Genomic DNA, 25,289 nt, shown 5'->3' with positions numbered 1-25,289 from the left:
GTCGAGCACTTATTATGAGTGATTGAAATACTCCTACCTTATTCATTAAATTTTACATGATAATTCAAGATCCCACTAAGCAAAGCAATACCTGAAAAAAACACGAATATGGGTGGGGGGAAAAGTCAGGTGAATAGAATAATAGAATCTCTAAGGTGAATATAATAAAGAAATGTGCTGATATTCATAATAAATATTTTGCAGTGAATTCACTTAGTGAAAAAACTTATGAATGAAACATCTGTATACATCTGAATAACTCAACGAATTTTCGCAATATTCCGATCATGTTTTGTATTTTGGCAAGCTGAAATATGAAGTAAAACAAAATATTACCCCTTATTATTTAATTGCTTGCGTTTATATTAATTTAAATAATTTCAAAATATAAAAAGAGAGATTTATTTTCGTATCCAAACAATACTTTGTTTCATTTAAGAATACCAGACATAGATAAGTAGATAAAAATGTAAATTTGAAATAGGTATCCAATATTATGATTGCTGTTCAGAAATTACTATAAGTAGGGCTTTTCCTCTTCTTTTTTTTTCGTGCTGCTCTATTTGAAGGAGAATGTTTAGCGTCCTCTGCTGTAAAAATCACCATCAATAACTTTTTTTTAATTCAAAAAATATCATCTTTTTGTTTTCTTCTATTATCATTGTTTTTCTTCTTAAGAATATGGAAGTATAATGTGCTAGCTCTTTTATTTAACCATTCAGTATTTTTAAAATGTATTTTAAACTAGATACTTTGCTATGTTACCTTCCCTGATTTATAGCAAGGTCCTACCTAATTATATCGTAAGGTCTTATTGTAAGACCTTCGAAATATTTCCTTAGCACTTTACTGATTGAAATCCGACTAACAGTTTAAAAGTCAAATGGTGATCGGTTTCTTAACATCCCTTACTTCATCCCCTTGCATACATAATCACTAGAAAATTCAAAACAGGCGAAGTAATAAAGTGCATAGTGAAAACTTCGCACGCTTAACGCTCAAGAATTTCAGAATAAATGGCTTTCTCTGTTGAGAAGTCACAGGTTTGTCTAGTTCTTCTTATTTCTGCTAGATGGCAACACCTCCTTGACACCGAAAATCCATAGAGCTTCATTTCGCACTGGTACCTTGTCAAAATCAACAAAAACAGCATTAAACTGTAACTGAAGAAAATAAAACAATCTTTGAAAGATAATACTAATAACGTTAATTGGTTCTAATTAGTCACAACAAAAGTAAAAGATAAATTTATTAGACCTCCTTTACAGCTTTACTGAAACTCCAAAAGATGGCGTACTTATATGGGGAAATAAGTTATTCATATCCTCATTGGTTCACTTTGATAGACTTCATTGTGACGTTATGGTCGGCTGTGGAGGCAATTACTTCTTAAATATCACTAGAGGCAAAGCTGAAATATTTGTCTATTGAGCAGTTAATATGACGTCAGTTTTCAAAAGTTGCCGTCACATGTCAACAAAAGTTTAAATGCCCGTCTTCTATGATAATTTAAGATATGATAAAGGAAGTTTAGGAGCAGTCGGCATAACTTTGTAATTTACGTATCACTTTTGTTGAACTTTTAAAAAAAACTGAAAGCTCTATTTTGTTGAGGTAATTAGTTTTCTTCTGAAAAGTATTTTTCTTTTTAATCTCATACGAAAATATTTCTGGTATTCATTTTTCTGTCATATTTTGTAGATATTTGTGAATTGCTTGTATCTGATAAATTATTTTATCTTTATGTTATGTGATAGAACTTCTTAACATGTCAATAATTTGATTCAGAAGTGAGGAATTTTGTAGTTCTGGAGTAACTCGTAAATATTTTATTCTAATTTATCTTATAATATTCGCTAGTGCACCAAGATAAAAAACATGCTTTACATGCTGTTTTTCCGAGAAACATGCTTTTGTGAGAATAGATGGCTACATAGAATTTTTTTCTGCTTTCACTTAAGACTCTTTCCTATTTTTTAATACACACGGAAGCATAGCTTTTAAAAAAAAACTGTGCTATTAAATGTGCTCATTTTGTTTAATATTCGGGAAGCTGTGTTGAAGGCAAGAATTTCATTTCACAAAGAACGACAATAGTTTCACTCTGAGTATTGCTGACTAAGAACGTAATGCAAGAAATTGCATTATAAAAAAAAGAAAACTATAAATATCTATTAAGGAACTTAAATTTCACATATTAAATTACATAAAAAATAACTTGGAATGGTTTTAAAAATTATTACTATAAATTGATGCAATTTTGATCTTGACATGTGTTTAAAAAAAGCCAAAAATGTGAATAAAGCACAAATAATGACACAAAACTGATCATTCAGTAAGTACATTATTTGAGCTTTATTCTTGTTCAGTTTTTTTTCTTCATGCGTAAGACAAAATATGCCCTGTTTTATTTGATTAATGTGTGTTATTGTGTAATTAACTTAGAGATGGTTATAGTAATGCATATTTTCACCCTTATGCAACTGAAATGCAAATCTATAATTAGAAACTCTTATTCTTCGATTGCTATTCTATCATAACTGGTTATTTCCATTGAACTGTAATATTACATCATAATCAGATTGCAACGGTTATACATTGAGAAAATGTATCCTTTTTTTATACGTCACACATGCAATATTCTTTCTTTACCGAAATTTATAAGTATTTTAGCAAATGTGGTTTGGGGAAGATTCTCTTACTGTGACTTTTGGATTAGCGTCTGTGTGCTCATAGTTTTGGTGTTATAATATATATATATGTGTGTGTCTGTAATTTGTGGAGATTCAATGCCATAGAGTAATAACTGCGAACATTGCGTCATCCACCATCATGAAATACTTAAAGATAGTTACATCATCCTCCTTGTCATTGAGAGGTTCCAGCAATTCCCGATAGGAAACTCCTGAATTTATAATTAACTCTTGACTTTATACCATAGAACAATCTAATGCGGCACTAACTCCCACAAATAATGGTGGCTTGCGACTGGAATATGAACAACGAGCTGTAACTATTTCTGAACTTTGAAATCCCGAACAGGGGATTTTTCAGCCAAATAGCTTTTGAAATCACAATAAGGGGATATTCACCGAAAAGTGAAATTCTACTCTCGTGTAGGAGCTGTAGATTTTGTTCCTGTTTTAAATCCCGTGTAGGGGAATCACCAAAATTCTACGCTCTAGTGGAGGAGCAGTTTATCAAATTAACATTCACTCAAATGTTGTTCCTGTGTAAAATTCCGTCTTGAATCCGCCGAGTAGGCCAATTGGAATCCACAAATTTTCCAGAGTCATACTAATCGAGAGCAGAGAAGTGCAGACAAAAAATCAGCGACTGGAGAAAAGCAGCAGAGATTTTTTAACACTCCGAAATTAGCAATAACTGAATCTGTTGTGAAGGACAGCGTTGCTTCAGAAACATTCTGAAACCATTGGAATATTTTGTGCAAATCATAAGGGCAGTCAACTTTTTCGGGAAGTATAGCAATCGGTGAAATCCTTGGACTCACCCAAAAGGGAAGAGAGATAAATCATCTGGTTTGAATCAACGAAATATTGGATTACCATTGGACACTGGGAGTCTCTTCAATCAAGGTAACTGTGTCTGAAAATGAGGACATTCTGCTGGCAGGATGGCCGAATATTATGGATATTCAGTGCCATAGAGTAATAACTGTGAACATTGCGTCATCCACCAGCTCCTGTGAAAATCGTGAAATACTTTAAGATAGTTACATCATCCTCTTGGTCATTGAGAGGCGCCAGCAAGTCCCGATGGGAAACTCCCAAATTTATAATTAGCTCTTGACTTTATACCATAGAATAGTCTAATGCTGCACTAACTCCCACATACATACATGTGTCTGTAATTATGTGATATATTACTTAAACTCTTCAAATATTATATAGTATGTATGGTAAAATAGAAGTAAAAAATTATTTTAATTTAGAATAATTATATAATCATCTTTGGATAAAGTGAAGATGAGTTTTCAATTTTAAGATTTCCTTTATTAAAAATTTAAGCTCTCATAATTATTTGTTTTAAACTTTTTATAATGTGATGAAAATATTTTTAACATTCATCTTATATAATAATCCGTAATTCTCAATATTTTGACTACTTCAAAATATTTATGCATTTAAAAAGGCTTAGCTAACCTGGTAAAAAAAATGTGAATTTAAGTCAAAAATATTTTGTTTGTAAGAATTATATTGATATAACACAATTTTAATTTCAGTTCTCTCCGTAAGCATTTTTAGAAGGGCGGCCTGCCCGACGTATGATCTCCATAAATATGCCCTATTTGTAAAAATAAAGCCACCATTCCTTAAAAACACTGCCTTTTTATTTTATTTTTTCAGGAAAAGGTTATTTTCTTAATTACCTGTTTCAATGAAAAGTCCACTTCTGATTTATTTAGTTATTGATAATTATTTAACTTAAATTTTTAATTTCTTTATATTAGCAAACTATTTCTTATGCTATCTAGTTATGTAGTTAAAATTTGCTTGATTTTCAACCCCAGAGATAATCAATTCTTTTATTTGGAGGTATATTGATGAATTATTTAGTGATTTTTGAATTTTACCATTTTTTTTATTAAATAAAAACCTTTTATTTAAAAATGCACCTTTTTTTAAATATTTATTTTCTCATAATTTTCAGTTTCAAATAAAAAGAAAGCTTTAGAGTTTATCAATTCATCTTTTTTTTTTAAAGAAAATTTCTACACAGAAATTGTCTTCTAGCTTAACTTTAATTATTTTTCAAAAGCTCCAAATTTTTCTATTTCAATAATTAATGAAAATTATTTTGTGACATGTGCACATTAAGTAGTATAAGAGGGTAATCGAATAATCTCAATTTATTTTTTAAATTGGTAATTATTATTAAATTGGTAGTAAATTACCAATTTAAATTAATAGTGACTACCAATGAAGATTGAATTGTAATTTTGCATTTCTATCTATAAATTATTTTATAAATGTCAATAAGTAATGTGATACATTTCTATCTCTTATATTGAAATTTATTACATTATTGAACTAGCACATTATTTACATAAAATTGTCTCTGAGTTGAATTAAACATTTTGCCAAGTTTTTATTTTCTTATCACTTGATTTTGTCCTTTACTGCCATTAAAAGAAGAGTATCTGCCTTGTGATTGGTCAGAAACAGTTAAACTTAGTCATCAAACTCAAGCTTGTCACATGATAAACATTTATAATGCTACAGTTGTATCAAAAAGGACATTTTTTTTTTTTTAATTTTTTTTTTTAGTGAATCAAGTGAAAACCAGAAGTTAGATCAAATTTTGTTTCACTTTCATAAGGTCCTTTTTTCTCTTCAAGCTTGCATTAAGTCATACAATTTTGAATATTTTTTTCTTCTTTAAACATGGTGTTAAAAAAATATTTTGCATTTTTAAAATTGAATTCACTCATTAAAACTATTTTTTAAGTGCTCAATTTTGTGTGTTACTTAATAAATTTATTTATTTTCATAAAACTTTGATAATTTTTTCTAGTTCCTTTTGAATAACAAGATCCTATGGCTGCTCTACTTCGAGGTATGAAATTTCATCAAAATATATTTCTTTTTATTTTAACCCTCTGAGTGTAATTTCAGTGCTTTTCTTCTGGTCTTCTCTTTAAAAAAAAAAAAACTGGTCTTTATGAAATCAATCTCTCTTTTTCTAAATCGGATCTCTATGAAAATCTGGTCTTCTCTATGTTATTTAACAGGCAATATTGAATATAATTTTACTTCACTGTCCCAAATTATACATTTTTTCAAAATACATATTGGTGTTTTTACAATGGCATGATTAAGAACAAAATGTTTATAGTAATTTAAAAAAATTATATATGATTTTTTACATTTTATGAATAATATTGTTTTCTTTAAAAAATAATTTACTTTAGTAAATGTTTAATTTAAGAGTTTCTTATTGAAATATTGGGTTAGTCTTGTGTAACTTGTGGATAGTCTTATAAAATAAAAAAAATTAAAACCAAGCTAACTTTTAAATTTTTTATAGAAAAGAATTTTCAATGTATTAAAAAATATTTTAAACCAAAATTATTATGAATTTGTCTTTATTTCATTGTTATTAATTTTTCAGGTGTATTTATTATTGGTGCTAAAAGAACCCCATTTGGAACATTTGGGGGTAAACTTAGAGATCTTACTGCCACTCGTTTAGGTGCTATTGCTAGTAGAGCTGCATTAGAGAATGCAGGTATAAAGCCTGATGAGGTTAACTCTGTTACCTTTGGAACTGTTCTTCAGGTATTCCATACTTACCTTTTTCTACAGCACTTGTTACAGAGTGCATAGCGTTTTCAAAAAGTGCTTAAAGGTGCTTGTTTTTTATTTACGTCTTTTAAAAGCCCTATTTTTATTCTTGGTTTGTGAAAAGTGCTTAATTTTCTATCTTTTAAAAGAGATTTTTTTTTTTTTTATTGTTGTCATAAATTACAAAAAATGCATGAGTTTCACAATTTTTTCTGCAATATTTATCAGAAACTAGTTATTTTATCATGATTATGTAAAGTTTTTAAAAATGTTTTTGATTTTTTTGTTGAAAAATCTGGCTACGCACCCTGTTATTATATTATATGTTATTATTATTTACTAGACTAAAATTTTTATTTTTTTCAGCATTTCTATGCAAGCATGATTCTTACTTTTTGATATTTCATGACTAAAGTATCAAGTTAATAATAATTTTAGATTAGAAAATAAATAGTTAAGCATTCATTACTAGAAGTGATAATTTGTGATTAAAGAATCATTTGTGTTTGATCCTAACAAATGTCAACTACATCTTCCGTTGAAATTTCAAAAATTTAGTATACAGGACTGTGAAAAACTTATGCCTGCAATAGTCTTTCTAGTCTCATCTCTAAAATTTCAAAATTAATTTCCAGCCAATTAATTAGTTTTATTACTTTCAGATCAGATCCATTGTATTAAACAGAATGATAACAAGAAATCAATTTATTGTTTAAGCTAAGAAACTTACTAATATTTAAAAATAATTGACACTATTTCCCTGGACCATTATTTTTTTTTTTTTTTTTTTTTTTTTTTTTTTTTTTTACAATCTGTATTTTTTCTTGACGTTCTTCTGCAGATTCAATTTGTATTATCATTACATCATTTCTTTTGAAAAATGTTTCTCTTATCTTGACTTTATTTCTGAAACACTGATTAATTTGAAATTACGTAGTGCAGCATCCTTCAACAAAGTTTATAATTGAAAAGTTTTAGATTATCTTAAACATTGAAAACCAAATAATTATAAATATTTTTTGCATGAAATTATCCTCGAAGCGAATATAATAGTAAAAAAAAATTTATTTCTGCATAGAGATGTTAAGAAAGGGGTAAATATATCTTTTTAGAACCATACATACTTAAATACTTTTTTTTTTTTGCTTAACTAATGCAATCTTTTCAAGTTTGAGGCACTAAATTATTTATTTTGTGGACTAATAATCTTGTTGTTGTACTTGGTTTTATATCTTTGTTTACAATAGTTGACAGATACTAATACAAACAATTCTAATTTTACTACTTTATTCTAACAGTTCATATAAATTTCCTTTACAGGCTAGCTCTAGGGATGGTCCATATATTTCTAGACATGTTGCTCTAAGTGCTGGAGTTCCCGAATCTGTTCCTTGCCTTACAGTTAATCGACTTTGTGGTTCAGGATTCCAGTCAATCATCACAGGTTCTCAAGTGAGTATTTAAACTAATTTACATTTCTGTAATAAACTGGATATTATTCAATAGGCCTTTAAAGTAGATTTTCTCTAAATGTATGATCAAAAGCCTTTAGAAAGCAAAATTAAATTTTAATAATGTCATAATTTGCCTCTATCATTGTATGAGCTATTTTATAACCGACGTTAGGAAATCTACCCAATTTTCAGTTTACAAATAAGAATGTTTAACTCCGTAGCCTTGTAAGTTTAAACCCAATCCAGAAAATGTAAGAACTCCTGGATTCAGTATTTGGAGAAATTGCCCTTCGTGGAGGACTTTTTAATGGAACTGACCCGTATTTGCTTTACATGGATTGTATGATTTAGTTATTTTATAACCGTCGTTGAACAGCCGACCCAATTTTGAGTTTAGGACTACCAATGTTCCTCTCTGTAGTCTCATAATTTTGAACCCAATATCCTTCATTGAGGACTTTTTGTTGGAACTGATCCGCGTCTGCATTATATGGAGAGGTAAACCTCCCACAATTAGCTCGATGGCAAAAGGATTCTTATCCAAGATACATCGAGGATTAAAAGTATTTTATGTCTGCACAGTTGTCAGTCAGTGTAAGTCAAGTGCAAAATTTGTAATGTTTTTTTTTTTTCAAGAGCTTAAATGTAGATAAGATTTAATTTCATATTTGAATGTGTTCTATGTAGTGTGCTAAATTTGCTGTTTTATTTTCAATATATTACAATTATACCCATTTAATTTTATACTCATTTTTTTCAATACAAGTAATTTTAAAACTTATTAAGTATGTAGTTAAGGTATCTACTTGTAAATAAGAAATAAAGACTTGTTCTGCCAAGAAAAATGTATTTTTAAAAATGTTTTGTGATCTAAATTAATTCATTTTTCATTCGATGTGTTCTGCCTTTGCAATTAAATGTTTTTAGTTTGATAAAAAAAAATAACTGACTTCTTTTATTCAGTAATTAGTTTGCAATAATTATATTAACCCTTAAATAATTATATTAACCTTTTTTTATTAGTGATATTAAGAATTTTAGTTGCAGTATTATTATTAAATAATAAGTATCATTTATACATTTTGTCAGTTTTAATCGTAAAATGCGAAAACAATAAAAAATAATTCTGTTTGAAATAAAACAAATGAAATGTGTAATACATACCTTGTCAAACAAAACATGATTTTTATTAACCATGATAAAATGTCTCAATGTTTTGCCCAGGACTTGTAAGACCCTGAGCACGTGTCTGACACACACATAGGAGGTTTGTCATTTATATTAATTAACAAAATTAAAATGTCAAAGATATAAATAATTAATCTTTGGTAAGAACTCTTAATGCTATGATTCGCCACTTCTCTATACTTCACAGTTTGCATGACTCATTTTTCCCCTTTCTCTTTTGGAAGCATTCAAGTGTGACAATATATTCTTGATTGTTTAAAAACAGGGGTGTTTTATTGTTGTTATTCTCATTGTAAGTTTTGCCTTTCTATATGATGTTATATTCAAATCTGAATATGTTGGCAGTAACAGTATTCTGTCCCACTAAATCATGTTATTTATTCTTAATTTTAAAACACTCTTTTCATGGATTGTTTTTTTCCTTCCTTTTTAATTTAAGAGCTAGATTTGTACTTTTATTTTCTATTCATATGCATTGTACAATTATTTTTTTCTTTCGTGAAATGAAGTTGAAATACAAAATAAAATGTTTTCAATTTTCTTTCTTATACTTTGTAAGTAAAGTCTGAATCATGCATACTTATTATGTGTCATCCGATGTTTTTATTATTATTTTATCACTTTCCTTTTTCTTGAACATTTTTTCGTTCCTTCTCTTTTCCATTCTTTCTTGTTTTAACTTTTTTTCAGCTTTTTCTGCTTCTTTAAATTTTTTCCATTTTTCTGAAGTTATAGCTAATAGAATTTTTTTTCTTCTTCTGATTTGACCTTTCTCCTATATTTGGTCAATGTACATGGTCCTTCCAAGTTTCCTTTGGTTTTCCAGTTACGTTTCTAGTTTTCTGCTTGGGTAAAGAGATGGGTTAAATGAGTCTCTCTAAATTTGAGGGAAATCCATCTCTTCTTCAGCAGTGCTTAGTATTTTCTCCCTTTAAGTATTTATTAGAATCATTTGTTTCTTTAACTATCAATGCGTCAAAATTGTTTAAGTCAACATTTCTGACATCAAATGAGAAGCCATGCCAAATCATAGTTCACACACATTGTTCATTCTCTATGAAATCTATTTCCAGTGAAAGCACATACCTGCTCATTTACTGGTTTTAAGATGCTTTCAATATTTTTATTAATATTTTGATGTGTAATATGACTAAAAGTACGTAAGTTTTTCTTTTATTTTCATTAACATGGAAAAATCCCAGTTAGTGAGCATGTGTTCTTTTGTTGGTTTTTCATCATTTGGTAATCCAGTTAATTAATGCTACCAACTCTCAGTATTTGCTTCTACAGAGTTCTCTGCAGGAATAAAAAAAAAGAGCAGGAGGCTTCTTAACAGAAAAGGGCACTCACTTAACACTGTAAAAATTCATCAAAATATGTAATATTATGTAATTACTGAATTTGATCCTCAATAATTTTTAAGTTACCATTTGATGTGGGTATTTCAACAAGTAATTCTCGCTCATTATCAAAGTAAATGAAAAAAATTTAATTTATAAAAAATAATTAAAAGCATGCTAAAAGCAGGGTGCGTAGCGTTTGTAAAAAGTACTTAAAGGTGCTTTTTGGGGGATTTCGTTTTTAAACGCTTTTAAAGGTGCTTTTTTCAGCTGGCGTTTTAAAAGAGTGCTTTTTTTCCGAAATTTTTTTTCTTTCCCTTCAGTGATATCTGGTGGATCCCATGCATTTCACGAAAAATGGGGAGTTTGCTACGTAATCATTCACGCGGACTTCATGTCGTACCCACGTTATGACTTGCGCATGCGCGCACACTTGAAACCGAAACCCGAGTGCTCCAATTCGGATAGAGAATATCAGATCCTTATGAAATGTTTTTCTTTTTAATTTATTTTAATTTTGTTCTTGTTTATTTTATTTTACTTCTAACACTTTTTTTGACGTAGGGGGTACGGGTACTTTTGTTCTGAGTTCAGGGTCAAGTTGAATTCACTCGGTGATGTGGGAAAGTACTGATTGTTTCGATTTACGCCCGTTTCTTTTTGGGGTTTTTTTAACGCTATAACTGTTTATAAAAAATTTTTGTTTTGTCAATTTTGTTTCAATTTTTGTTTTGTCATTGATTGAATATGAATTTTTTGAGTGCTTGAAAATTTTTGTAAAGTGCTTGAAAAGTTTTTAAAAAGTGCTTATTTTTGATTCAAAGATTTGGCTACGCACCCTGTAAAAGGCAATCTCTGCATAAATTATTTTCAAAAAAAGTAAACTTAAAAAATAACTAATTGATAAACAACTTGAAAGATTTTTTTTCTGTAATTTAAGCTGAAAATTATAAGAAAATGAACATTTAAAAGTGCCTTTTTTTATTTAAAAAAAAGGTATTTATTTCAAAATGTAATTTTTTATAAAAAATAAAAAAAAGGGTTTAATTTTAAAATCACCTAAAAAAATTCATGTAACCCCCCCCCCCCCAAAAAAAGAGAAATTTATAAAAATTTAACCAGTTGAGAATAATCCTAACGCAGTAAATATTTGTAATAGTAATCAGAATTAAACCTATACAATTAATTCTACTCTAAGCAGATTACTACAAATAGTTACCTTATTTTGTCAAAGAAACAAGGTGCTGCACTGACTCTTAACAAATTCAAAAACTTTTCCAGAGAGGACCATGAGACTAGGTAATCCAAAGAACCAGGCAGTGTTAAATGACTTCCTAATGTTAGATAGTAAGTTTTGTTGCCAATCAATCTAAAGAAAAGCTTTTTTTAAATCTTATTTTTGAAGGATATCTATTAAATGTTTATTCACTGTTCAGTCTTTAGTTGATTTACCCTACAAAAGATTTGATTAATTACCTATAATATTTTTAAGTGCTGGTGAAACTAAATTGTCATTTCACTTCCACAAAAACTTAAAATTCTACTGTTATGTCTATGACATGATACTATGTATATGTCATGCACCTTTATTAAAATTGTACCAACAATTATTAGAACCTGGTTCCTATCCTTTTTAAAGAATTTTGAAAGTCATCACCTAGTTTCATTCTTTCCTTCCTAATAGCATTGAAAGAAATCATTTTGGTTTTCCGCTACCTCTTGTTTGCTAGTGCCACTCTTTTCTCCCACAAGCTGGCTTTTTTCACCCTTTAGTTTCATTTCTCTACCTTTTCATCAACCTTTATCATATTGGTCTAGGATGACATAAATATTTTTCTTCAATTGCCCAATCAAGAGCAACACTAGGAATTCAATCAGTGTATATTCTTATTGTATGGCCAATAAAATGTCATCTTTTCCCTGTTCTAATCTTGTTTGGATCCATAATCAACCTCAAGGACTACCATTGAACAAACTCAAACTTTCCCCTTTTGACATCCAACATGGGTTTATTTTGAATAACTATTGTATCTTAAAAGATTTTTATTAATTTCCAATAGTTTGCTTTGGAAAGAAGCCAAGCTTTAAAACTCTTCAGTTTAATATAGTGTGTGCAGATTTTGTGTGATTATAAATAATACTTTTTCAAAATTTATTTTTCAAAAAAAAAATTATATGAAATTATTTTGTCTTGGAAAAAAGCTTCTGCGACATTCCCTGTGGTAAACTATTTTCTTACCATGGATAAAACACAGCAATGAATTTAAATTTGTTCCCCCCTTAACCCCTTAATATTTCTGAAAAATGGAGAGAAAAAATTTACTGTTTAATTTTGTTCTTTATATTATTATAAAAGTTAGAAAATGGTTTTTATTACAAGAATAAAATTTTTAATGCAATAACTGCTGTATTTATAATTTTTACATACACATAAAAAAGTAATGGATTACACACACATCTTATTCAATTAGAGCAAATTAAAAAAAAGTTTTGAAGCTAAATATAATATAACTAGTGTAATATAATATAAAAACACAACAGTATGATTTTCAAAACATAAATTTTACAATATGGTATATCCCAAAATCCCCATCCACATTTCCCCTCCTCGACTGAAGTCTTAATCAATGAATAACTAAGACCACTAATGCCATCTATTAGGAAAATAGTGAATAAAGTATCCTAAAGTGGAAACTAACTCAGCTGAGGCTTCACAAAATAGAAACATTAATTTTTCTCCTGCCCGAAGTCAGTTCGGGCATCACTAATACTGCAACTATGTAGTACTTGCCCGCACTGGATTCGTGCGACACTGGCAAGGTGCTAATATTACATGGTAAATGGTGTTTGTTCAATAAATATTTCTGTTTCAATTTTTAATTCTTTAAATATTTTTGGATACTAAAAATTTACTATTGTAAGTTGCTTAGAAAATTTTAATCTATTTGAAACAGCAAGCATCTTTTTTCTCATTCCTGTGATTACTTTTTTTCCCCCAGGAAATATGTCTACGGGAAGCAGAAGTTGTTTTAGCTGGTGGGGCAGAAAACATGAGCCAAGCTCCTTATGCTGTGAGAGATATCAGATTTGGGACTAAATTTGGTACTGACTATAAGGTAAAAATTGCTAAAAAAAATTTTTTTTCTAATTTACTGAATTAGTGATTATAATTATCTTCCTTTTCTAAAATTTAGATGCTATGAAGGAAAACACCAGTGTGTTGATGAATATGTTAAAATTAAGTCCTTACCAAATCTTCTCCAAGAAAAATAAAAAATTGCAGCCTTTTTTTTTTATATTACGATTCTTTATTAAATGTAGGTGCTGGCTACATCAAAAAACTAGACATTGCATGATAAAGATTTTTTTTAGCAGAGAGTTGCTAGTAATCTTTATTAAAAGAGGATATTTATCCTTTTTTTAATAAAGATTACTAGCAACTCTATTAATGTGTTATAAAATTTAAATATCCCAATAAGATATTAGGCTAATATTAAAGGATCGAAAGATTTAAAATAGATTTTTAATAACTAGTATTGTGTCTTAATAAATTGCTTGAAAAAAAATTATCTCTTGAATAAAAAAAATATTAGCTGTTATGGTAAAGAAAGATTAAAAAATAGAATTTGACTTCCACTCATTATGTGAGATTGATTAAAAATTTACTCTTTTTATTTATTGAGAAAAGAACTATTGAACTATTAATACGAAGAAACTATTAACTATTGAACTATTAATAAGAAGATTAGAATATTGAATAAGAAGAAATTTAAGTAATAAAGAAAATTAAAATGCTGAGAAATATGTAATATTTATAATGCTATATTTTATGTAATATTTATAATGCTATATTTTATGTAATATCTATAATGCTATATTTTATGTAATATCTATAATGCTATCTGTCATGCTATATTTTATAGCATGACAGATGCTATAAAATAACCTCATAATCAAAAAATTTTATTCTTTAAGAAAAATTCATTTCTCTCTTTAAAAAGCTAGTCTTAATCTTTAATAATTGAAATTTTAATGTAACTTTGAATATTTATCTTTTGTGCATTATACATTGTGTTAAAAGTAAATGGTTTGTAAGAGCAAATAAAAATCTTTTAACTCATGAGGTTTTGAATGTATGTGTCAGTGACAAAAAAAATTTCTTGAAAATGACAATGCACATAGATTTAAGAAATAGCAATTGGTGTTAGTTTTTTTGGAACTGGAGTATTTTTTATTGTGTTATTACATTGTTTTGATAAAAAAAATTTGTAACAATTATATTATCTTTTTTAATATATGTAGCTTGAAGATACACTATGGAGTTCTGTTTATGACACTTATGTTGATATGCCAATGGCTATTACTGCTGAAAACTTAGCTACAAAGTATAAAATTTCAAGAGAGGAATGTGATAAATTTGCACTTCTCTCACAAAACAGATGGAAACAAGGTGAGAAAAATTTATTTCCTAAGTAAATATTAATGTTAAATTTAATTCTACAGTAGGGAACCGATTATCCGGAACGATCGGGACCATCGCTATTCCAGATAACTGATTTTTCCGTTTTTCTGAATCGCTACAGAAAGCCGTTTGTTTATTCTTAAACCCAACAAAAAAATTTTTTTTTGGAAATAATCTTAAAAAGAAGAGAAAACGATGAAAGAATACACTAATAATTTCCAAAATGATGGTAAGGTAAACATCTTTCAAAAAAAGAAAAAAAAATCCTAAAATCTTATGAGGAAAAAAAATTTTTTTTTTAAAAATAGGCGCNAAAATTTTTTTCTTCAAAATGGCGCGAAAATTTATCGAATTTTGTTCCGGTTTTTTGGTATTCCGGCTTTCTGATTTCCGGATAACGGGTTCTGTACTGTATTTGTTTTAAACTTTTAGTTAATTAAGAGATCTTACTTAAGAATCTGAAAACATTTCGTACAAAGTTTTTTCCTATATTGTAATAGAATATAATTTGAATTAGTGCTAAGCAAAGGGAAAAAAGACAATAGAAGAAAGAACAAAAAATAAGCAATTTAAGAAGGAATAAAGTTTATTTCAATAATTAAACAAGAATATGGTTTAAATTTACAAAGATTAATTATAAAATGAATTGGAATAGAATTTTTTTTTCAAATAGTCAACAATATTTAAATTCAGGATATCTGCGCACCTGGAACGTCATGAGAAATCCTGGAAAGTATTGTCATGATTTTAACCATTTTTTTAAAAAAAAATCATGGAAAGTCTTTGATTTAGGCTGCCGAAAAATCTAATTTTTAAAATGGAATTTATCCCCCCCCCCCAATTTCATGGTGTTCCGAATATCTGAATTTGTTGCAAAATTCCCACTCACAGTCATATTTTATTCAAATATAAAATGTTTTGATCATGTTCTTTAAAAATTATGGTGTTCTTTCAAAAAATAAAAGAAAAAACATCATTTCTAGAGCGAATTATGTTTTAAACTTCTGTGATTTCAGAATTTTTGTTATTTATTTCATCAATTTAAAATTCTAGCTGAAGCAAGCCAGTCATTGGCGAATTTTTTTTTATTCCGAAATGAGAGCAGAAAAATTGGGACTATTTCTTTCCTTTCCAATGAACAAAAAAGAATCTTTAGAATATAATTCTGCAGGGAAAAAAATAATTTGATTTTTTTTCAGCTATTTTATTGCTTCAATTTTTTCTTTACTCTGTTTTTTTAATTTAAAATCTATAAATATGAAGGTGCAGAGTATAACAGTTTTGGTTATACCTATCATTTCAATTAATGTTATTATAATGCTTTTTTAAATTTATTGTTGCTTTTCTGTTGGAGAAAGTAACTTCATTAAGTCATGACAAATTCTTGGAATTAGTCATGAATTTGAAAATCTAAAATGTAGCAGTAAATGTATCCTGTAAAATATTTGCTACAGAATGACAAAATATTTCATAAAGTTCAGTTGCGAACAGAATTATTATGCTGATGCAATTTAAAATTATTATGAAATATGTTAGCATAAAATTGATTCAAAAGTTTTTATGTATATTATTTTCCTAGAGCTGTGATGTAAATAGGGTGAGTGTTGCAGGATGATTGTCTCAAGAATGAAACCATGTGACTGGTGGACAATTAAAGAAGGGGGGGGGGATTTTCCACCTTCCATTTCTTGTTAGTTAGAAATATAATCTATGGACAGATTTTATCTAAAAAAAGTCTTAAAATATGATCTTTTTTTTTTTATTCTGCATTTGGTTGTTTAAAAAAAATTTGTAAAGGGAGTACCTTATACATTTCATAGGTAAGTTACTTAATAATTTAAATTTTAGCATGTACTTTTCCTTAAAACAACATTTTAATCTAAATTATTCTATTTTATTCATTTTAATATCCAAATTTATTTTATTAATTATGAATATAAAAAGGAAGAAAGCAACTTACTTAATCATAAAGTAGTGATTATACAGAATTATTCATTGTTAATATATCATTTTTTTTTTAAATTTCCGTTATAAAATGTACAAGGCATTGTTTGGCAGCATCATTGTTTTTATTTCCTGTATTTACCTTTTTTTTTTTTTTAAATTATTTTTTAACTTTCTCTCATCTGAAGAGTTTTTTGGCAACTCTGCTTTTGAAAGAGAAAAATCCTTCAATAATTTTTAAATTCAGAAACTTGTGTTGGGTTTGTTTAGTTCATAAAATACATTAGTTCAGAGAAAATCGAGACTATAAATGATTATCAAAAAACTATTTGATAAATAGGGCTATGTTTTTTAACACTTATTAACTCTTTGATGAAATTGTAGATCTTTTTTTGAAATAGTGAGTTTTTTTTCAATTGTAATAATATGGGGAAAAAATCATGAGTACTGGCTGATTAACCGTACTTTAACAAGTGTAAAGTTTAAATAAGATCAGAAAGTTTTAAAGAGGAAGGTAGTTTATTTTTTTATAGGTCATGTTGGACTTTTTTTATTCTTAATTTTAATATAATTCTTTCACTCCCTGGCATGTCTAAAGTCATTTTTAGAGTATATTTTCAAAAATTCTAAGTATCTGAAAAAATATCTATGATTTTACAAGATGTTGTACTATTGTAAAGTCTATGTTTGATTTAATTTTAAACGCAATTTTTCATACCATCCTTCATAATTGATAAATTGTTGAAAAAATTTATGAAATAACAGAGTTATAAAATAACTTCAGGTGCTTGGTGTTTCGAGCCTTATTACTAGAATCATTCAAAAATTAAATTTTTCTTAATTTTGTAAAAGTATTAAAATTTCTTACAGTGATATAACTATTAAAAAATTTTAATTCTAAAATACAGGGATGTGATTCTTTTGCGAATTTACGCTTTTTTTTTCTTCAGATTTTTCTATCTTTCCCACTAATTTCTGCAGAAAGTTTATTTTTTTTTTTTTTTGCACAAGTTAAAATATTTTATGAGGAATTTAATTTTATGTGGAGCAAGAGCAAAAGTATTGAAATCCTCATCCCTCCCTCTGAAGTTTCTCTAAAAATCATTTCCTTAGGATAAAACTGGTTGACCTTTATGAGATTTTTCCTCTTTTTAGCGGATTTTGGCTTTTATCACTTGAATTTCAGCCTTTTTATCAAAAACTCCGATTCTTTAAAAGTTTTTTTTTTATAAATATCCCGCTTTTTTTTGTGAAAATTCAGTTGAACATTGTATATGGATTAATCAGGGTTTCCGCTACGGTAGCTTTTTTCGCAAAATGCGANTTTATGAGATTTTTCCTCTTTTTAGCGGATTTTGGCTTTTATCACTTGAATTTCAGCCTTTTTATCAAAAACTCCGATTCTCTAAAAGTTTGTTTTTTTTTTATAAATATCCCGCTTTTTTTTTGTGAAAATTCAGTTGAACATTGTATATGGATTAATATTTCCAATAAAGCCATATGTAACAACAACAACATATTTTAGGGTGGCCACCCACCTTGAAAACCTGGAATTATCAGGGAATTTTTTTATACTAGAAAAAACCTGGAAAAGTCAGGGAAATTTTGGCAAAAAACTGGAAAGTCAGAGAATTTTAAAGAAAACCTGGAATATTTCTCTTAATTTGAATTATTTTACCATCTGTTTAATCCACTTTTATTTAGACGTAAATTTATCGTAAAAAAAGTTGAAATAGCATCAACTCAGCAATACTTTTCTTGCATTTCTGACTCTTAAGTAAAAAATTTCAAATTAATTGTGTACCATGTTTCACAAACAACTGCATAGAATTTTTTATTCAAATGACAGCTTCAAATTTCAGTCAAGTTTGCATCTGAATTACAAACAAATTCACAGAGTTTAGACAATTTGTAATTTAGTAATAATTTTTTGCTTTCTTGCGATTTACATCCGACATCAACAATTTAATCCATTTAATTTGAACTTATAATAATCAGTTTTTATAAAACATAAATTCTTTTTCCATAGGTTATGATAAACTAAATTTTTAAATGTAAAAATTTGATGGGTTATGATAAACTAAATTTTTAAATGTAAAAATTTGATGATTGTAAACTTTTGTTTTATAAGATAGTTTTTCTAAGAAATTAGTGTTAATTTTTTCCCCCCAACATCATGGAATTCCCCAGGTGTAAAAACAAAAACAATTAACTCATCTAAGCTAGGAAATCATGTTAGATTGGAATTCTTAATATATTCTAATTTCTAATAAGAAAAAAAAGAATAACATTTAAAGTATTTTATCTAGTTTTTTTCCTATAGAATATGCAACAAGAAATTTGACAATTTTTCCTTTACGAATAATGAATATCTCTTATAGTGCTAATTCAACACAAATAACATTATTTAAACATATGACTTATGATATTGGTTTAAAGAAAATTATTTCAATGAATTTTATAAAAAGCACTGTTTGAATAAAATACAGTATTGGCTCTATATTGAAATTTAAATAAACTTAAAAATTTATTTGTTTCTAATCACCTGGAATTATTTTTATTTTGCTTATAAAAATATATTAAACCGTACTTATCCAAGTTTGTTTTGGGTCATTGCTATTTGGTACATTTTGTGCAGAAACTATTTAACACTTAAATTTTTATTCATTGAAAGCTTATTTTCTGCAAGCTAAACATATTGTTTCCTCCACATCTATTCAAAATGATATATTAAAAAAAGAATATTTTGAATGAAATACTACACTATTGACTAATACACTAACTTTGCCCCTTTTCTTGTATCTATACTACACTTTAGCAGAGAGAAAAACACACTGACCTGGAAATTTTCTGATTTTTACTGGAAAAATCAGGGAAATTTGATCCCTGATTTGAGTGGCCACCCTGTATTTATTTACAATTTTCAAAGATAAACACAAAATTCAAACTACGTCCTAGCTGCTAACCCTTCCGCCTTTTTACTTATTTTAGCTACAGAAAATAAGATTTTCCGTATTTTTATCCGTCCGCCGGATAGCTCGTATTTTCTTATTTCAGACGTCGCTGCTTCCTGTTTTTTGGTGTGAAAGCAAACTATAAAAAAAAATGAAGGTGGATTTGCTGCGAAAATATTTATTTGCTCATTCAATTAATCTTGTAAATTTTTATTTATTATGTCTAAACAAAAACAATACAAACAAGCCTTTTAGAAATCCCAAGTTCAGACTCTGCGAATATCTTGATTCTTATTCATGCAATTTTAATATCAATCATCGATTTTCGTATTTACCTGAGTTAAAAGTTGTGCATTGTAATTCTTATCTACGCTATTTAAATATCGTACATTATGATTCTTATTTACGAGATTTGAAAATCTAATATCGCGATTTGTATTTATGCATTTTTAAAATCGCGATTTTTTTTTCTATCAAGCATCTATTTTTGTATTTATTTATCTGATTTTAAAAGTTGGATGTTGTGATTATTATTCAGGTGATTCAAATATCCTACATTGCATTCTTATTTACGAGATTTAAAAATCCAATATTGTGATTTATATTTACGCGCTTTTAAAACCCTGTGTAGCGATTCGTATTCACGCATATTTGTATTAAAATCCAATGTCGTGATTCGTTTTTGCGGTTGTAATATCAAACATAGATTTTCGTATTTATACATGCTTTAAAAATTAGACATTGGCATTCGTATTCGCGCAATTTAAAAAGTATGCATCGTGATTCGTATTCAGGGAGATGTATAAGCATGTCTTCTGTTTAACATAGCCTTAGAAAAAGTTATTAGAGAAGCTGGCATAAATACTATAGGTACTATATTTAATAAATTAGTGCAGATTTTGGCATACACCGATGATGCAGACATCATCGCAAGATCTAGGACTGCACTGAGTGAAGAAATTTTGGCACTGGGAAAATCAACTAGTAAAATGAACTTAAGAGTAAATGTGGAGAAAGCAAAATATATGTATTGTAGTACAATGGAAACCATCCCTGAATTGTTTGAAATAGATTCTTTTAAATTTGAATCTGTAAGAAATTTTACTTATCTAGGATCAGAATTAAACTATGAAAATGACATTAATCCTGAAATCAGAAAAAGAATAATCGCACCCAATCGCTGCTTCTATGGTTTAAGATTATTGTTGAAATTTCACTTAATAAAAAGAAAGACGAAGATTCTACTTTATAAGGTATTAATCAAGTCAGTTTTGACTTATGCTTCAGAGACATGGACTTTAACAGAAAGGGAAGAGATGTTATTAGCAACCTTCAAAAGGAAGGTTCTACGAACCATCTTTGGTGCTATCCTTGATAACAACTGGAGAGAGATATATAATTTTCAAATATATAAGATCTTTAATAGTGATGATATCATTAAATCTATTAAACTAAGTAGAATGAGATGGGCCGGGCATGTAGTGAGAATGAGTCCTGAACAAAGAGCATTAAGAGTCTTTAATGCAACCCCGTCCAATAAAAGGCCAAGAGGAAGGCCCAAAAAGAGATGGAAAGACTGTGTCAATTAGGATTTTAACATCCTAATTGTAAAGAACTGGAAATCAATTGCTGGAAGAAAGGCAGAATGAGGAAGACCCAGGCTCACAAAGGGCTATCGTGCCAATGCTGATGATTCGTATGATTTGTATTTTCTCATTTATTAAATTCAATATAGAGTTTCATATTCACGTGATTTAAAAACCTCTTATCTGGAATCATACTCTCTCAATTTATAATCATGCATGTGATTCTTATTCATATATGTAACATAAAAAGCTTCTATTAATCTTTTTATGTTAGTTTCTTCACTATAAAACAACTCCTATTTTATTACTAATTATTTATTCAAATCGAACTGCTTTCTCACACTTTTAAGAGCCATATCCTGTTTCTAAATCTATTTTTGGCCTAAGTATGCATAAATTTAAATAAAAACATTTTTCCCTTTAAACTTCGTGAGAATAACTCGAACTATTTCTTAAACCAATAGTAATATCTAAGATTTACCTCTTTTCCTTAAATACAGACATTTTCGGATTTTTTGCAAGATTTTCCCTACCAGAAAGACTGATCGCTCATGGACTTTTCTCTTGCCACTCAACAAAGTATGACATAAATAAATTTCTTTCGCTTTCATTAAAATCCTGTGTCTGTTTTCCTGCTCGGTCCGACTGCATCATTTTACATATATATTCATACAATTTTAAAATTAACCATCGGGATTTATAAGCACATGGTTTACAAGTTTTAAAATCGCACTTTTTCTGTCAAATTTTTGAATATGTATATATATGTTGAATTTCCTCTTTTTTAGTTTCTGACTAGTCTCATCCCTGAAAATAGTTTTTAATTTTTCAAGATTTTGCTGAAAAATGATCAACTGTTGCAAGACTGCTTATTTCCTCCAAAATTGCCAAAAAGAAGGAATTTGATTTTTGAAAGAGATAGTAAAATAAAACAGCGTTCTTGCTCTACCTACTATTACAGCTTATATAACTTTTTTTTTCCATGTTAAATGATGCCAACAATTTTTAAATTCAGAAGCTTGGTTTTCTTAGTTCATAAAATAAATTTTTTCTCCGAAAATAGTTGATATAAAAGATTATTAAAAAACTATTTCATAAATTGGCTAAGCTTTTTAACACTTAATTATTGACTCCTTAATAAAATTGTAGAAAACAATTTAAATTATGAAGGTTTTTTAATTGAAATAATACAGGAAAAACAATCACCAAAAAGGAGTCTAATGTTTGGAACAAAGGGAGATAATAAAATTAAACAGTGTTCTTGCTCTGCCTACTATTACAGCTCTATGGTTATTGTGCATTAGAAAAACAAATAATTGTTTAATGAATAATTAATCTTTATATGTTTTATATCTTTATATTTTTAACATCTTTTTCATATTAAGTGATGTACAAAAAAATATTTTATTTATATTGATATGTAGCTCAAGACAATAACCGCTTCAGTGAGGAATTAGTTTCAGTTGCAGTAGTAGTAAAAGGTAAAGATTCTCTCTTGGAAGTTGATGAACATCCTAGACCACAGACAACAATGGAAGGCCTTGCTAAGTTAAAACCAGTCTTCAAAAAAGGGGGAGTTGTTACAGCTGGCAATGCATCAGTATGTAAAAAACTTTTTTTAATTATTTGTATTTAAAAAAATCAATGTACCAAATAGTTTGTGCAGCATTAGCACTTTTCATGTTTCTCTATTTTATCAGATTATTTTTTTTTCTATGGTATATTCTTATATTAACTAATTGTGATTGTGTAAAATTGATAAATTGGTTTGAAAAGTGGATTTAAAGCACCTAATCTAATTAAACTCTCTCACTTCTTGAAAGTGCTTATCTTTGCATCAAAAAAATAGTTCTTTTTTACTTAGATTTTGACCACAATTATGTATAATCAGTTTAAACAAATGTATCAGATCTTTGAATAGGGCAACAAGTTCTCTAATGTTGGCAGATATTAAACAAATTAAGATTTTATTTGTAATTTTGCTACCTTTTTAAACATTGTGAGGTGTTAGAACTTCGGGCTTAACATCTGTGTGTGTGTGTGACTTAACACAGTAAAAGTCTTTTAAAAAAAAGTTTTTATCGTCTGTCTTCGTTTCTTTTCTTTTTTTTTTGTTAGAAATATATTGTGTCATCCTGTTTCTTTTTAATTTGAAAATAGCTAATTGTATCTTCTGTGAGTTGTGGTCGAAACATTCTTCTTATAAAGATTGGCTTGAATCAATTGACAATATAAGGAGAGCAAGATGCAAAACTTGTAACAAGAACATTGATATTGCTCAATATTCTTGTAACCAACTCTAATCATCTCAATATGAGAAGTATTTCTAACCATTTGATGGAATGTGAGTGTTTACCTCAAAAAATCCTTGACAAGATCATTTGTCAATCCATGAAGGATTTTCAAATAACGAAGAAAAAATATTGCTGCTATATCTAAACCAAACCACTATAGAAAGTGGTTTTTCAGTTAATGAGTCCCTAAAAGTGGAAAATTTAAAGGAACGTCTGATACAATAACATATACAATAATGATATGGAGAAAAAAACTGATTAAAGATTTCAAAGTTTAGTGGGGGTCTTCATATCAAAAAGTTGTTGCAATCAGTGGGATCAGATAGACAAAGATACATGTCTTGAAGAAGAAAAGAAATAGCTTATTTATAGCAGCTTCAAAAAGTAGGAGCTTCAAAAGGATTTGAAGGCTTCAAAAAAAGAAAGTTTGAAGTGGAAGATGATACAGCTCAACTAGAGAAATCTATTGATAAATCCACTGAGATGGCAAAAGAAACAAAAGATTTTAGAACTAATGTAAATGCTCTGAAAAAAAGTGCCCATATGAAAAAAAAAAATTTAAAAGAATTGACAACATAATTAAGAAAATTTATAACCTTAACTTTTAATTCTTGTTTATCGATATTATTTATCTTTTTGTCTAATATAATAACTTATATTATTCTACCTGAGATTGCATACCTAAGATCTGCAAAAACTGGTTTAAATATTTTTATGTTTCTTTAATTTTTTTGATGGCTTGCTACGTTTTTATGATTAAAAATTATCTAATTATAATTATCAATGAATACTGCCTAATATCATATTTTGCCACGGCTTAGTTATAATAAAATAGTTATTACTTCCACATTGAAAGAGTGCTAAGGAATATACACCAGAAAGTGTAAATTAGGTTGAATTGTTATAAAGGTTGTTATAATTGTTTAGGTTGAATAAAAAATATTTGATTTTAAATAGTCAGAAGCAAATTTTATGAGATCAAAAGCCATGAACGAAAAAATTAAGTCTCCTTCAAGTAAATTTTGAAACCAAAGTAATTATTTAAAAATATGTTCATTAATTAAAAAAAAACTTTGGTTAACTTTTATTTTAAACAAATTTCAAAAGGATTTTAAATTTTTTTTTATTTAGTTTAAGATAAAACTAAAGTATGTTAAGAGCTTATTTAGGGTTATCAGGGAAATATTATTGGTGTTTGAAGAAATTACTATTTGTTGATTGGAGAAGATTTTTTTTATCAAGGAACTATTTGATAAAGTTGATGATTACTATTAGTTTGATATAGTTGGAGGAAAGGCAATATTAGTAAAAACATTTATCTTGAAGATGTTGATGTAAAGTTTCTGTTGAAGAAGTTGATCTATTTATTTTCAAATGCCGATAGTTAGTTCTAAAAATCAGATTTGATAAACAATAAAGAAAAATGTTTTCCTTCAGAATTATTTTTAAAAAATACATCATGGCCATGTGCAATGGATTACAAAATAAAAAGGCTGCTCCCTTTTATAAGTATAAAGAAATGCATTATTTTTAACATGAAGATTTTTTGTAAAGTAAATGGTCAAACCAATTAGCGAACTCCCCTCCCCGGTCCTAACGCCAAGAATTTAAAATTAAAAGTAACTGAATTGTTTCCAATGGACAGTTAGAAGCATGGGAAGAGATCCTTAGTTGGCAATTTGTGGAAAGATAAAATAGCCGAAAACAAAGCCAACGCCACATTATTAATATTAAATTTTAAATATTGCTTAATCAACAAACA

The 25,289-nt window shown here is 28.0% G+C and overlaps 1 protein-coding gene across 3 annotated transcripts in view; it reads left to right on the top strand.

Annotated features, from left to right (window-relative positions):
• The first annotated feature begins 1,088 nt into the window (after window positions 1-1,088).
• Window positions 1,089-25,289, top strand: part of LOC107445661 (yippee interacting protein 2) — a 40,387-nt gene continuing 16,186 nt past the window's right edge. The window contains exons 1-7 of one of the 3 annotated variants that reach the window (XM_043041057.2): window positions 1,089-1,614; window positions 5,536-5,577; window positions 6,133-6,299; window positions 7,626-7,757; window positions 13,287-13,403; window positions 14,590-14,737; window positions 22,658-22,833. In XM_043041057.2, the coding sequence (XP_042896991.1) occupies window positions 5,559-5,577; window positions 6,133-6,299; window positions 7,626-7,757; window positions 13,287-13,403; window positions 14,590-14,737; window positions 22,658-22,833 (759 nt within the window). In that variant the 5' untranslated portion in view covers window positions 1,089-1,614; window positions 5,536-5,558. Of the gene's footprint in view, window positions 1,615-3,752; window positions 3,911-5,179; window positions 5,341-5,535; window positions 5,578-6,132; window positions 6,300-7,625; window positions 7,758-13,286; window positions 13,404-14,589; window positions 14,738-22,657; window positions 22,834-25,289 lie in introns of those variants that run through there. The other 2 variants (XM_016060118.4, XM_043041056.2) reach the window with 2 other exon arrangements.

Source organism: Parasteatoda tepidariorum, chromosome X2 (genome assembly GCF_043381705.1).
Source record: "Parasteatoda tepidariorum isolate YZ-2023 chromosome X2, CAS_Ptep_4.0, whole genome shotgun sequence".
In the NCBI taxonomy this organism is placed as follows: Eukaryota; Metazoa; Arthropoda; class Arachnida; order Araneae; family Theridiidae; genus Parasteatoda; species Parasteatoda tepidariorum.
The sequence above is the reverse complement of the archived record's forward strand: the minus strand, read 5'-3'. Positions and strand labels throughout refer to the sequence as shown.